General features: G+C 45.8%; 1 protein-coding gene across 1 annotated transcript in view; it reads left to right on the top strand.

Annotated features, from left to right (window-relative positions):
- The window catches only part of LOC311129072 (NEDD8-conjugating enzyme UBE2F-like), a 121,260-nt gene that overhangs the window by 12,959 nt on the left and 94,992 nt on the right, over window positions 1-13,309 (top strand). Inside the window, exons 3-4 of the mRNA XM_084161341.1 lie at window positions 4,780-4,809; window positions 6,511-6,576. Of these exons, the coding sequence (XP_084017467.1) occupies window positions 4,780-4,809; window positions 6,511-6,576 (96 nt within the window). The remainder of the gene's footprint in view (window positions 1-4,779; window positions 4,810-6,510; window positions 6,577-13,309) is intronic.

Here is a 13,309-nt window from a genome sequence, read left to right as displayed (position 1 = left end):
CGTCCTCTCCTCCTGCGTTCCAGCTCAGATATCTCTCTTTTTGTTTCTCTTCCTGCCTCACTTTATCCCCTGATCTCAGTCGTCTTGCCCCCTGATCTCAGTCGTCTTGCCCCCTGATCTCAGTCGTCTTGCCCCCTGATCTCAGTCGTCTTGCCCCCTGATCTCAGTCGTCTTGCCCCATGATCTCAGTCGTCTTGCCCCCTGATCTCAGTCGTCTTGCCCCCTGATCTCAGTCGTCTTGCCCCCTGATCTCAGTCGTCTTGCCCTTGAACGAGGGCTTCCAGGGCCTTAAGCAGTATTGCTCTTCTCATGAATTTCAAAGGTTCCATCTTTCCGTCTCTATCGTTCATACATTTTCCATACTCTGTCTTTCTTTACATTTGATCACGATCTTCCTGTCGCTGTAGTCTTTCCAACCCCTTAATCTTTCCTCTCCTTTTCTTTACACGCTCCCATTTTGTCTCTCAAGCTCTTTAGTTCCTGTTTAAATTTTTATTTTATTTTTTATATCCATTCAGATTCAAAGTCAAATGCCTATCTTATGCAAATGAGATGGATGTCTTCCCGTTCACAATCAAATTGGATGTGCTCTCCCCAGTCTCTGCCCCATGTTTCCTCCAAGTATTGTTTTTATTTTAGATCAATTTTAGATTTTGTTCTCTTTTTTTCATTTCCTGGGTCGTTCAGGTCAAATAAAGTTCTTAAGTTCTATCTGTCATTTGAGTTTTCTGTTATGTTAGGTCTCTTAGCCTGCAGAGCCAGAGTCAGTCCTCTAGAGGAGCACTAGGAGAGGTCATATTTTGCCCACTTCCTGTTTTAGTGTTTCCTGAAGAGCTAGCTAGAGTAAAACATCTCTGTTGGTGCTCATCTGTCCAGTGAAGTGATTGAGGAGGTGGGCTTCTGTTGGTTATGGAAAATATAATTCAAAGTGGTTTAGATGGTACAACGATTCTCTACACCAGGACTGCCCAACCCTGTTCCTGGAGAGCTACCGTCCTGTAGGTTCTTGCTCCAACCCTAATCTAGCACACCTGATTCTAATAATTAGCAGGTTGATAAGATGAATCCGGTTAGTAACACCTAGGGTTGGAGCGAAAACCTACAGGAGGGTAGCTCTCCAGGAACAGGGTTGGGCAACCCTGCTGTACACTATACTTGCTTGTTTTGTGTCAAACTGAAATTAGACGAACTATTACAATTTTAGCAACCAGGAAATGGTGGAGTGATTTCTGCATAGTGCACCTTTTAATCATCCACCCCAACATCTACTGAAGGCAGTTTCCCCACAAAGTACACAGTCATCTACTGAAGGCAGTTTCCCCACAAAGTACACAGTCACAGTTCTAAAGAGATCTGAGCGAGGGAACATGCTGCACAGTGTGGAGCTTAAACTACACCAGACCAGTCATTGTATAATCCATGTACAGTTAAGACTTTCCAATCACAATTTTGTCATGACTTATTGTTTTAAAATTGCTTGCACAGCATTGTATCAAAGCCTCATTTACTGTAGCCAGAGCACCGGCAGGGATTGTAAGGAAAGAGGAACACAAAAGTGTAACCCCTTCTCTCCCCACAGGACCATAGTGTTACTATACAGTCACACACTGGACCGTCTGGAGGGGTGTAAAAATATATATCATTTTCAAGCTCTGTGTGTGTGTGAGAGTGTTTGCAATGCAAACCCTTCCTCCTGCTGAGTTAGGTCTGCTCCACATGATTCTGCCTGTAGACAACCTGACTGGGTTACCAGGTGCAAATTATTTGCTGAAACGTCTGCGGGTCTGGTCCATCCGTCATATTGTCTTTTTTTTGTTGTTGAGTCAGTTACACCCTGATTTATGAGATCCATAATTACACTGTGTAGCTACAGTTTCATAACATTTGTTTCAGTCACACATTCAGCCTATAAATGAGGTAACTTTTTTGCAGCGTGTTTTTGGGCATCTCCTCTAGTTAGCATCCAAACAACAAAGCTCTGAGCGAGACAGGAGAGACCGGGAAGGGAACGTGGGAGATGATGTGTTGTTCCTTTAGGATTTGGTGCGCACCACTGACTGCTCTTTCCTAGACACCAACGCAAGCAGGATGCCTTCTTAGTTTGTCTCTCTCGCTCTCTCAATTCAATTTAAGGGCTTTATTGGCATGGGAAACGTATGTTAACATTGCCAAAGCAAGTGAAGTAGATAGTAAACAAAAGTGAAATAAACAATAAATATTAACAGTAAACATTACACTCAGAAGTTCCAAAAGAATAAAGACATTTCAAATGTCATTATGTGTATATATATGTATATGTATATATACAGTGGGGAGAACAAGTATTTGATACACTGCCGATTTTGCAGGTTTTCCTACTTACAAAGCATGTAGAGGTCTGTAATTTGTATCATTGGTACACTTCAACTGTGAGAGACGGAATCTAAAACAAAAATCTAGAAAATCACATTGTATGATTTTTAAGTAATTCATTTGCATTTTATTGCATGACATAAATATTTGATACATCAGAAAAGCAGAACTTAATATTTGGTACAGAAACCTTTGTTTGCAATTACAGAGATCATACGTTTCCTGTAGGTCTTGACCAGGTTTGCACACACTGCAGCAGGGATTTGGCCCACTCCTCCATACAGACCTTCTCCAGATCCTTCAGGTTTCGGTGCTGTCGCTGGGCAACACAGACTTTCAGCTCCCTCCAAAGATTTTCTATTGGGTTCAGGTCTGGAGACTGGCTAGGCCACTCCAGGACCTTGAGATGCTTCTTACGGAGCCACTCCTTAGTTGCCCTGGCTGTGTGTTTCGGGTCGTTGTCATGCTGGAAGACCCAGCCACGACCCATCTTCAATGCTCTTACTGAGGGAAGGAGGTTGTTGGCCAAGATCTCGCGATACATGACCCCATCCATCCTCCCCTCAATACGGTACAGTTGTCCTGTCCCCTTTGCAGAAAAGCATCCCCAAAGAATGATGTTTCCACCTCCATGCTTCACGGTTGGGATGGTGTTCTTGGGGTTGTACTCTTCCTTCTTCTTCCTCCAAACACGGCGAGTGGAGTTTAGACCAAAAAGCTATATTTTTGTCTCATCAGACCACATGAGCTTCTCCCATTCCTCCTCTGGATCATCCAGATGGTCATTGGCAAACTTCAGACGGGCCTGGACATGCGCTGGCTTGAGCAGGGGGACCTTGCGTGCGCTGCAGGATTTTAATCCATGACGGCGTAGTGTGTTACTAATGGTTTTCTTTGAGACTGTGGTCCAAGCTCTCTTCAGGTCATTGACCAGGTCCTGCCGTGTAGTTCTGGGCTGATCCCTCACCTTCCTCATGATCATTGATGCCCCACGAGGTGAGATCTTGCATGGAGCCCCAGACCGAGGGTGATTGACCGTCATCTTGAACTTCTTCCATTTTCTAATAATTGCGCCAACAGTTGTTGCCTTCTCACCAAGCTGCTTGCCTATTGTCCTGTAGCCCATCCCAGCCTTGTGCAGGTCTACAATTTTATCCCTGATGTCCTTACACAGCTCTCTGGTCTTGGCCATTGTGGAGAGGTTGGAGTCTGTTTGATTGAGTGTGTGGACAGGTGTCTTTTATACAGGTATGAGTTCAAACAGGTGCAGTTAATACAGGTAATGAGTGGAGAACAAGAGGGCTTCTTAAAGAAAAACTAACAGCTCGGTGAGAGCCGGAATTCTTACTGGTTGGTAGGTGATCAAATACTTATGTCATGCAATAAAATGCAAATTCATTACTTAAAAATCATGCAATATGATTTTCTGGATTTTTGTTTTAGATTCTGTCTCTCACAGTTGAAGTGTACCTATGATAAACATTACAGACCTCTACATGCTTTGTAAGTAGGAAAACCTGCAAAATCGGCAGTGTATCAAATACTTGTTCTCCCCACTGTGTGTGTGTGTGTGTGTGTATATATATATATATATATATATATATACACACACACACACACACACACACACAGTGTAGTAACAATGTGCAAATAGTTAAAGTACAAATGGGAAAATAAATCAACAGAAATATGGGTTGTATTTACAATGGTGTTTGTTCTTCACTGGTTGCCCTTTTCTTGTGGCAACAGGTCACAAATCTTGCTGCTGTGATGGCACACTGTGGTTTTTCACCCAGTAGATAAGGGAGTTTATCATAATTGGGTTTGTTTTCAAATTATTTGTGGATCTCTGTAATCTGGGGGAAATATGTCTCTAATATGGTCATACATTTGGCAGGAGGTTAGGAAGTGCAGCTCAGTTTCCACCTCATTTTGTGGGCAGTGTGTACATAGCCTGTCTTCTCTTAAGAGCCAGGTCTGCCTACGGCGGCCTTTCTCAATAGCAAGGCTATGCTCACTGAGTCTGTACATAGTCAAAGCTTTCCTTAAATTTGGGTCAGTCACAGTGGTCAGGTATTCTGCCACTGTGTACTCTCTGTTTAGAGCCAAATAGCATTCTAGTTTGCTCTGTTTTTTTGTTATTTCTTTCCAATTATTTTTGTTTTCTCATGATTTGGTTAGGTCTAATTGTGTTGTTCTCTCTCTCTCTCTCTCCCTCCTCTCCCCTCTCGCTCTCTCTCCCCCCTCTCTCTTCCTTCTCTCTCTCCCCCTCTCTCTCTCCCCCCCCCCCTCTCTCTCCCCCCCCCTCTCTCTCCCCCCTCTCTCTCTCCCCCCTCTCGCTCTCTCTCTCCCTATCTCTCTCCCCCCTTTTTCTCCCCCCCCCCCTCTCTCTCCCCCCTTTCTCTCCCCTCCACTCTCTCATTGCAGAAGTTGCAGAACTTGAAGCCAACCTCCCTAGTAAGTATACACCCTTTAACACTATGCAGTGTAACATTATACAATAGCTGGTTCATGTGTTTAATGTTCTGATGGCTCATTAGTCTCACTGTGTGTTAGAGCGAGAGATGTGCTGATTCACTGGTAACCCAAGAGGCGGGTGCAGGCAGCAGTGGATGGCTCAGATGTATTGTAGGGCTCCAGTCTGAACACCAGGGGGTGATTCAGAGCCACTGGCAGATTATGTTACTGCTTACTTCCACAGCCAAATATAGTACTCCATTGAAAGTGTTCAACAGGGATGCTGGCCCATGTTGACTCCAATGCTTCCCACTGTTGTGTCAAGTTGGCTGGATGTCCTTTGGGTGGTGGACCATTCTTGATACACACGGGAAACTGTTGAGAGTGAAAAACCCAGTAGTGTTGCAGTTCTTGACACAAACTGGTGCACCTGGCACCTACTACCATACCCAGTTCAAAGGCGCTTAAATATTTTGTCTTGCCCATTCAACCTCTGAATGGCACATATACACAATCCATGTCTCAATTGTCTTTAGGCTTAAAAATCCTTCTTTAACCTGTCTCCTCCCCTTCATCTACACTGATTGAAGTGGATTTAACAAGTGACATCAATAAGGGATCATAGCTTTCACCTGGATTCACCTGGTCAGTCTGTCATGGAAAGAGCATAATGTTCATAATGTTTTGTACACTCAGTGTAGATTAGCATAACACAGATAAGATGAGCTAGGCCTAGATGTATAATGCACACATGGATTCACATAGATTTAAGATAACTATGTACATTTCCCAGCGAAGATATAAATAAATAAATACATTGGTAATTTAGCAGACGCTCTTATCCAGAGCGACTTACAGGAGCAATTACATTTACATTTTACATTTTAGTCATTTAGCAGACGCTCTTATCCAGAGCGACTTACAGTTAGTGAATACATATTATTATTATTTTTTTGTTTTGTTTTTTTAATACTGGCCCCCCCGTGGGAATCGAACCCACAACCCTGGCGTTGCAAACGCCATGCTCTATCAACTGAGCTACATCCCTGCCGGCCATTCCCTCCCCTACCCTGGACGACGCTGGGCCAATTGTGCGCCGCCCATGAGTCTCCCGGTCGCGAAGAGCCTGGATTCGAACCAGGATCTCTAGTGGCACAGTTAGCACTGCGATGCAGTGCCTTAGACCACTGCGCCACTCAGGAGACTATAGGGTTAAGTGCCTTGCTCAAGGGCACATCGACAGATTTTTCACCTAGTCGGCTCGGGGATTAGAACCAGCGACCTTTCGGTTACTGGCACAACGCTCTTAACCACTAAGCTAAGATAAATGCAACTGTAATCGTTGGCTAATAACAACTGAGATTTTAAAGCAAGAAGGCACCACGGGGGTTTGTGGTATATGGCCAATACATACCACAGCTAAGGGCTGTTCTTAGGAACGACACAACGCGCGGTGCCTGGATACAGCCATTAGCCGTGGTATGTTGGCCATATACCACAAACCCCCGAGGTGCCTTATTGCTATTATAAACTGGTTACCAACGTAATTAGAACAGTAAAAAAAAAAATGTTTTGTCATACCCGTGGTATACGGTCTGATATACCACTGCTTTCAGCCAATCAAAATTCAGGGCTCAAACCACCCAGTTTATAAATGCCCTTATCTCTCTCTCTTCTCCCACTTCCTCCTCCCTATCTCAGGTACGTGTAAAGCCAGCTTCCCTGATGAGAACAAGCTACACCACTTTCAGCTGGCTGTCTCTCCAGGTAAGACCAGCCGCCCTCCATCTCACTAATATCCAACCTGTGTGTATGGAGACCCACATAAATAACAAATCTATAACAAAAGTGTGCAGTTAGCTAGTTACTGTGATAGTTATGGTATGGTGGCAGTTTGGAAGCTGTTTATAATCCCTTCAGTCAGTCTTCAGAGGTAGGTACTTAAGTGACAGCACTTTAGTGCACAGTAAGTGTTTTTCAAACTGTGCCCTCCACCCTCTGAGAGTTGAACCAGCAGTGACCTCTTCGTCAAAGGTAAGGAGGTCAAGTCTAAAACTATCTACATCAGTAACTTCCTCTAATTGCTGCAGATTGCAGTGATTATAAAGGTTGTTAGATCACCGCCTCTCACACTGATAAAAATACCATCATGTGCAGTACTTTTCTGACTAGTCACCCTTATCTTAAAGTTAAAGCTCGTTCCAGTGATTAGCTGTGCAGTTACAAACGTATTATTGATTCTTCTATAGTTCGCTATTGAGAAGCATCTGCTCTCCAGGCAAAACCTCTGCTTCTCAGCAAGGTAAATGAGGATCCTGGATCACGTCTGTCCTGCTCTGGTCTAAGTGGCTGTTCTCTGTATTTAAGTGCGGGCTGGCTCCACCAGTCAGGCAGCCATCATTATTCCCCAGGCAGGTCCTGTCTGCTTGCTCAGCGTTGTATTCTTACAGCACTGCCTACCTGTCCTGTATCCTGTAATCCTGGAGACTTTCTTCTTCTAACTGTGTGTGTGTGTGTGTGGTTTGGTTTTACTATTCTTGTGGAGACCAGAAGTCCTCACAAGGATACGAAAACAAGGACATTTCGCCTGTCCCCACAAGGAAAAAATGATATTTTAGGCTTAGGGTTTAAAATTAGGGTTTAAGTTTAGTTTTAGGGTTAAGGGTTAGGATTAGGGTTAGGGAAAATATTATTTTGAATGGGAATCAATTGTTTGGTCCCCACAACGATAGTATAACAAATATTTTGTGTGTGTCTCATCAGGTCTCCTTCCTTCCCTTAGAAAATGAGCTCAGTTCCATCCTTTAGCCTTCAAAAAGTGCTGTATCAGCAGATTCTCGCTCTTCATTCAAGGTGTTTGTTGTCACCATTAAAGCAGTTACTCCAGGGTATTACCAGAATATGCAGCTGGGGAGTGAGAGTGGGAACTGGGGACAGGATAGTTGAGGATGTCCCTCTCTGGAGCCAGGAGACTTGGCTACCTGTGTTTAGCCTGCTTTGTTCAGGCTCAGGTGGATTGTGGGTTAGCCCTCCAGTCAGGGGTTCACTGCTGCTGTTAGGACAGTAATGTTTTACCTACTTTCTTCACCACATCTGCTGAATTTCTTTTTCAGACTGACTTAGCTTATTTTTTCCAAAGAGAGCCTTTACCGTTTTGTAATATCTCTGTGTCAGCAGGGCTGCTGTAAGGGTCAGCTCCATTTAAGAACTTGCCCTAGGATGGGGACTCATTTCACCCACTTAACCATCGTAGAACCGAGCTCCTCAAGACCTTGCCTGGGCTGGAACATCGAGGTGCCTCAACACTCCCTGTTCGAGGGGTGGAGTAACAATTACCCTCATGCTGTACTTTGGTTTGACAAGCCCCCAAACTTTCCTCTGCTGGCAGGCCGGCACTCATGAAGTTCTGTGAGGTGTTTGGTTGAAAAGATTGAGAATGGGATCTACCTAAGCTGATCCTAACTGTTATAGGGCAAAAAGAAATTGCCCTGTTTATCAAAAGTAGACCATTCCATTCTTGTGGGCTGGCTAAGGAGTATTGATGTCTCTGAGGGGTCTTTGGCCTGGTTTGCTAACTACCTCTCTCAAAGAGTGCAGCGTATAAAGTCAGAAGATCTGCTGTCTCAGCCACTGCCTGTCACCAAGGGAGTACCCCAAGGCTTGATCCTAGGCCCCACGCTCTTCTCAATTTACATCAACAACATAACTCAGGCAGTAGGAAGCTCTCTCATCCATTTATATGCAGAAGATACAGTCTTATACTCAGCTGGCGGACCTTAGATGTTGTGTTAAATGCTCTACAACAAAGCTTTCTTAGTGTCCAACAAGCTTTCTCTGCCTTTAACCTTGTTCTGAACACCTCCAAAACAAAGGTCATGTGGTTTGTTAGGAAGAATGCCCCTCTCCCCACCGGTGTGATTACTACCCCTGAGGGTTTAGAGCTTGAGGTAGTCACCTCATACAAGTACTTGGGAGTATGGCTAGATGGTACACAGTCCTTCTCTCAGCACATATCCAAGCTGCAGGCAAAGGTTAAATCTAGCCATGGTTTCCTCTATCGTAATCGCTCCTCTTTCACCCCAGCTGCCAAACGAACCCTGATTCAGATGACCATCCTATCCATGCTAGAATACGGAGACGTAATTTATAGATCGGCAGCTAAGGGTGCTCTCAAACGGCTAGATGTTCTTTACCATTTGGCCATCAGATTTGCCACCAATGCTCCTTATAGGACACATCACTGCACTCTATACTCCTCTATAAACTGGCCATCTCTGTATACCCGTTGCAAGAACCACTGGTTGATGCTTATTTATAAAACCCTCTTAGGCCTCACTCCCCCCTATCTGAGATACCTACTGCAACCCTCATCCTCCACATACAACACCCGTTCTGCCAGTCACATTCTGTTAAAGGTCCCCAAAGCACACGCATCCCTGGGTCGCTCCTCTTTTCAGTTCACTGCAGCTAGAGACTGGAACGAGCTGCAGTAAACACTCAAACCTGACAGTTTTATCTTCATCTCTTCATTCAATGACTGAATCATGGACATTCGTACTGACACTTGTGGCTGCTTTGCGGGATGTATTGTTGTCTCTACCTTCTTGCCCTATGTGCTGTTGTCTGTGCCCAATAATGTTTTTACCATGTTTTGTGCTGCTACCGTGTTGTGCTGCTGCCATGTTGTGTTGCTACCATGTTGTTGTCATGTTTTGCTGCCATGATGTGTTGTTGTGTTCGTCTCTCCTTTATGTAGTGTTGTGGTGTCTTGCTTGTCATGATGTGTGTGTTTTGTCCAATATTAATATTTTTAATCCCAGCCCCCATCCCCACAGGAGGCCTTTTGCCGTCATTGTAAATAAGAATTTGTTTTTAACTGACTTGCCTAGTTAAATAAAGGTTAAATAAAATAAAAAAGTAGTTTCACACTGCACTTTGCCCAGGACTAAGAGCATGCAGTGAAAAGCCCTCTAATGCTAGCTCCTAATTCACAATCTGTGTCGGTGCCTCAGAGCACGATCAAGGAGACCGCCCAGCCCCAGCAGCTGATTCTTTTTAAAGGGGAACTGCACCCGCTGATTTGGTTGAGTTTTTTGCTGGCAGCCATGTCAGAAGCCAAGCGTGAGTTGGCTTGGGGGTGTGGTAGCTAGCTAGTTAGGTAGGTATCTAACGTCAGCTATGCTAGCGATGATAGTGATAATAATGATTAAATTATACATAACCAGCAGTCTATGGTCTGGCTACAGGTATACTCACCACCACTGGGCAGTGTTGCCAACTCTTTTTCAGTGAGATCTGCCATTGGCCCCTTGATTTGGCGCTAGATGATGTGTTGCTGCGATGAAGTCACAGCACCAATTTGCCTTGCTGCAGCACAGCTGCATTCCCCGACGTAGCGTTTTCACCCTCTCTCCCGCCACACACCCCTTCCCCTTCTATGCCTGTATGTGCACCGTTGCTGTGACTTCTGTTGCACAGACAGCTTCTCCCGCTCTCGTTTGCGGCAACATGTTGTTAAACACTATCAAAGCAATAGAAACCCTTGGTGTCAAACATGGACGTCACCAGGACTTGGTTTTCGGGGCTTTAGCCCCGAATTATTTTGAGTCAGCCCCAAATCTTTTCCGCTGCTGCAATGGTGTAAAACAAATGTTGGAGTCAACTAAATGCGCCACTTAGTTCATAGAGCTGTGGTTACGTGAAACTCCCAAAGTCATCCAACCGTTATAATTAGGGGTGTAGTGCTGCCGGTGCGCAGCGGAGCGACGGTCCGTCACTTCTCATAATGGTGCTACATTATGTCTCGCAAGATTACTTAATGATTCATTAGTATTGTACATAACAAACCAAATATAATAGCATGATAATGTCAGTCTACTGTTATTCCAAAAACACCATGTCATTTCTTAAGTCAGTTTAGGTGTCACGCCCTGGCTCTAGGGACTCTTAAGTTGAGCCAGGGTGTGTAGAGTTTATGTTTTGTGCTCGTTGTGTCTTGTCTAGTTTTTGTTTATCTATGTTGGCCAGAGTGGTTCTCAATCAGAGGCAACGAGTATCAGCTGTTGCTGGTTGTCTCTGATTGGGAACCATATTTAGTCAGGTGGTTTTCCCACAGTGTTTGTGGGATCTTGTTCCTGTGTAGGTTTGTGTTTTGCACCTTTGGACGTCACGTATCGATTTGTTGTTTTTGTTCGGGTAATCATTATTTAATAAATATGTTCACCTTCCACGCTGCGCCTTGGTCCTCTGTATCCGACGATCGTGACAGAAGATCCCACCAATACAGGACCAAGCAGCGTGCCCAGGCAGGAGAGGAGAAGCGGCGCCAACCGGGCAGTCGTCGGACAGGCGAGGGGCACCCCCAAGACATTTTTAGGGGGGGGCACATGGCAGGGACGACGGGGCCACTGGAGGCAGATAAGGGGCGAGTTGGTGGACGAGGAGAGAAGGCCACCGGGTTACGGGAGCCATTGGTGTATAGAGGGAAGGAAAATGTAGAGGCACGGCGAGAGGTACTGAAGTGTGTTGCCAGTCCGGTCCGGCCCGTTCCTGATACCCGTGTAAGGCCAGTGGTGTGTGTTCCCAGTACGGTCCGGCCTGTTCCTGTCCATCGCGCCAAGCCTATGGTGCGCGTCGCCAGCCCGGCCCGGCCTGTTCCTGCCCCTCGCACCAAGCCTATGGTGCGTGTCGCCGGCCCGGCCTGTTCCTGCTCCCCGCACCAAGCCAATGGTGCGCGTCGCCAGCCCGGCCCGGCCCGTTCCTGCTCCCCGCACCAAACCTGTGGTGCGCATCGCCAGCCCGGTCCGGCCCGTTCCTGCTCCCCGCACCAAGCTAGTGGTGCGCGTCGCCAGCCCGGCCCGGCCTGTTCCTGCTCCCCGCACCAAGCCAATGGTGCGCGTCGCCAGCCTGGTCCGGCCTGTTCCTGCTCTCCGCACCAAACCTGTGGTGCGCATCGCCAGCCCGTGCCCGTTTCACCGGTGCCTGGTCAGGTACCGGTCAGCTGCTCCACACCAGAGCCTGAGCAATCCGCTCCACCGAAGTCAAGTCCAGCTCCAGCCAGTGGGGCTAGACCAGACCAGGGGCACTACGGGGGGGTTAGTAGGGGGTGGTGGTCAAGCCCGGAGCCGGAACCGCCTCCGAGGAGGAATGCCCACCCAGCCCTCCCCTGTTCGGTGATGTTTAGGCGCGGTCGCAGTCCGCGCCTTTAGTGGGGGGGGGGGGGGTACTGTCACGCCCTGGCTCTAGGGACTCTTTTAAGTTGAGCCAGGGTGTGTAGAGTTTATGTTTTGTGCTCGTTGTGTCTAGTCTAGTTTTTGTATATCTATGTTGGCCAGAGTGGTTCTCAATCAGAGGCAACGAGTATCAGCTGTTGCTGGTTGTCTCTGATTGGGAACCATATTTAGTCAGGTGGTTTTCCCACAGTGTTTGTGGGATCTTGTTCCTGTGTAGGTTTGTGTTTTGCACCTTTGGACGTCACGTATCGATTTGTTGTTTTTGTTCGGGTAATCATTATTTAATAAATATGTTCACCTTCCACGCTGCGCCTTGGTCCTCTGTATCCGACGATCGTGACATTAGGATGATTGTGGTAAAATGTTGCTTTTATCTTTTTCATGCTGTGACTGTGTTTAACTCCATCTGCTCTAAAATTCGGTTAGTAAGGCCGGTTAGCCACCCTTACTTACATCATTCAAGAATATCGAAATGCATATTCCCATGAAACTGATTGGGATCAAATGGTTGGCATGCATGCAGCATAGACGTTTCACCTGTAAAACATGAAGAATTATTCTTCACTAATTTGGTGTTTTTAGAATTGTAATAATATAAAATTTTCCTTTAGCCACGCACAGTATGTTTAGGCATAGGCAATCATGCAATTTGGATGATGCATTGTATGTACAGTGAGGGAAAAAAGAATTTGATCCCCTGCTGATTTTGTACGTTTGCCCACTGACAAAGAAATGATCAGTCTATAATTTTAATGGTAGGTTTATTTGAACAGTGAGAGACAGAATAACAAAACAAAAATCCTGAAAAACGCATGTCAAAAATGTTATAAATTGATTTGCATTTTAATGAGGGAAATAAGTATTTGACCCCCTCTCAATCAGAAAGATTTCTGGCTCTCAGGTGTCTTTTATACAGGTAACGAGCTGAGATTAGGAGCACACTCTTAAAGGGAGCGCTCCTAATCTCAGCTTGTTACCTGTATAAAAGACACCTGACCACAGAAGCAATCAATCAATCAGATTCCAAACTCTCCACCATGGCCAAGACCAAAGAGCTCTCCAAGGATGTCAGGGACAAGATTGTAGACCTACACAAGGCTGGAAGGGCTACAAGACCATCGCCAAGCAGCTTGGTGAGAAGGTGACAACAGTTGATGTGATTATTCGCAAATGGAAGAAACACAAAATAACTGTCAATCTCCCTCGGCCTGGGGCTCCATGCAAGATCTCACCTTGTGGAGTTGCAATGATCATGAGAACGGTGAGGA

Source organism: Coregonus lavaretus, assembly GCF_964263955.1.
Source record: "Coregonus lavaretus genome assembly, chromosome: 5".
In the NCBI taxonomy this organism is placed as follows: Eukaryota; Metazoa; Chordata; class Actinopteri; order Salmoniformes; family Salmonidae; genus Coregonus; species Coregonus lavaretus.
The sequence above is the reverse complement of the archived record's forward strand: the minus strand, read 5'-3'. Positions and strand labels throughout refer to the sequence as shown.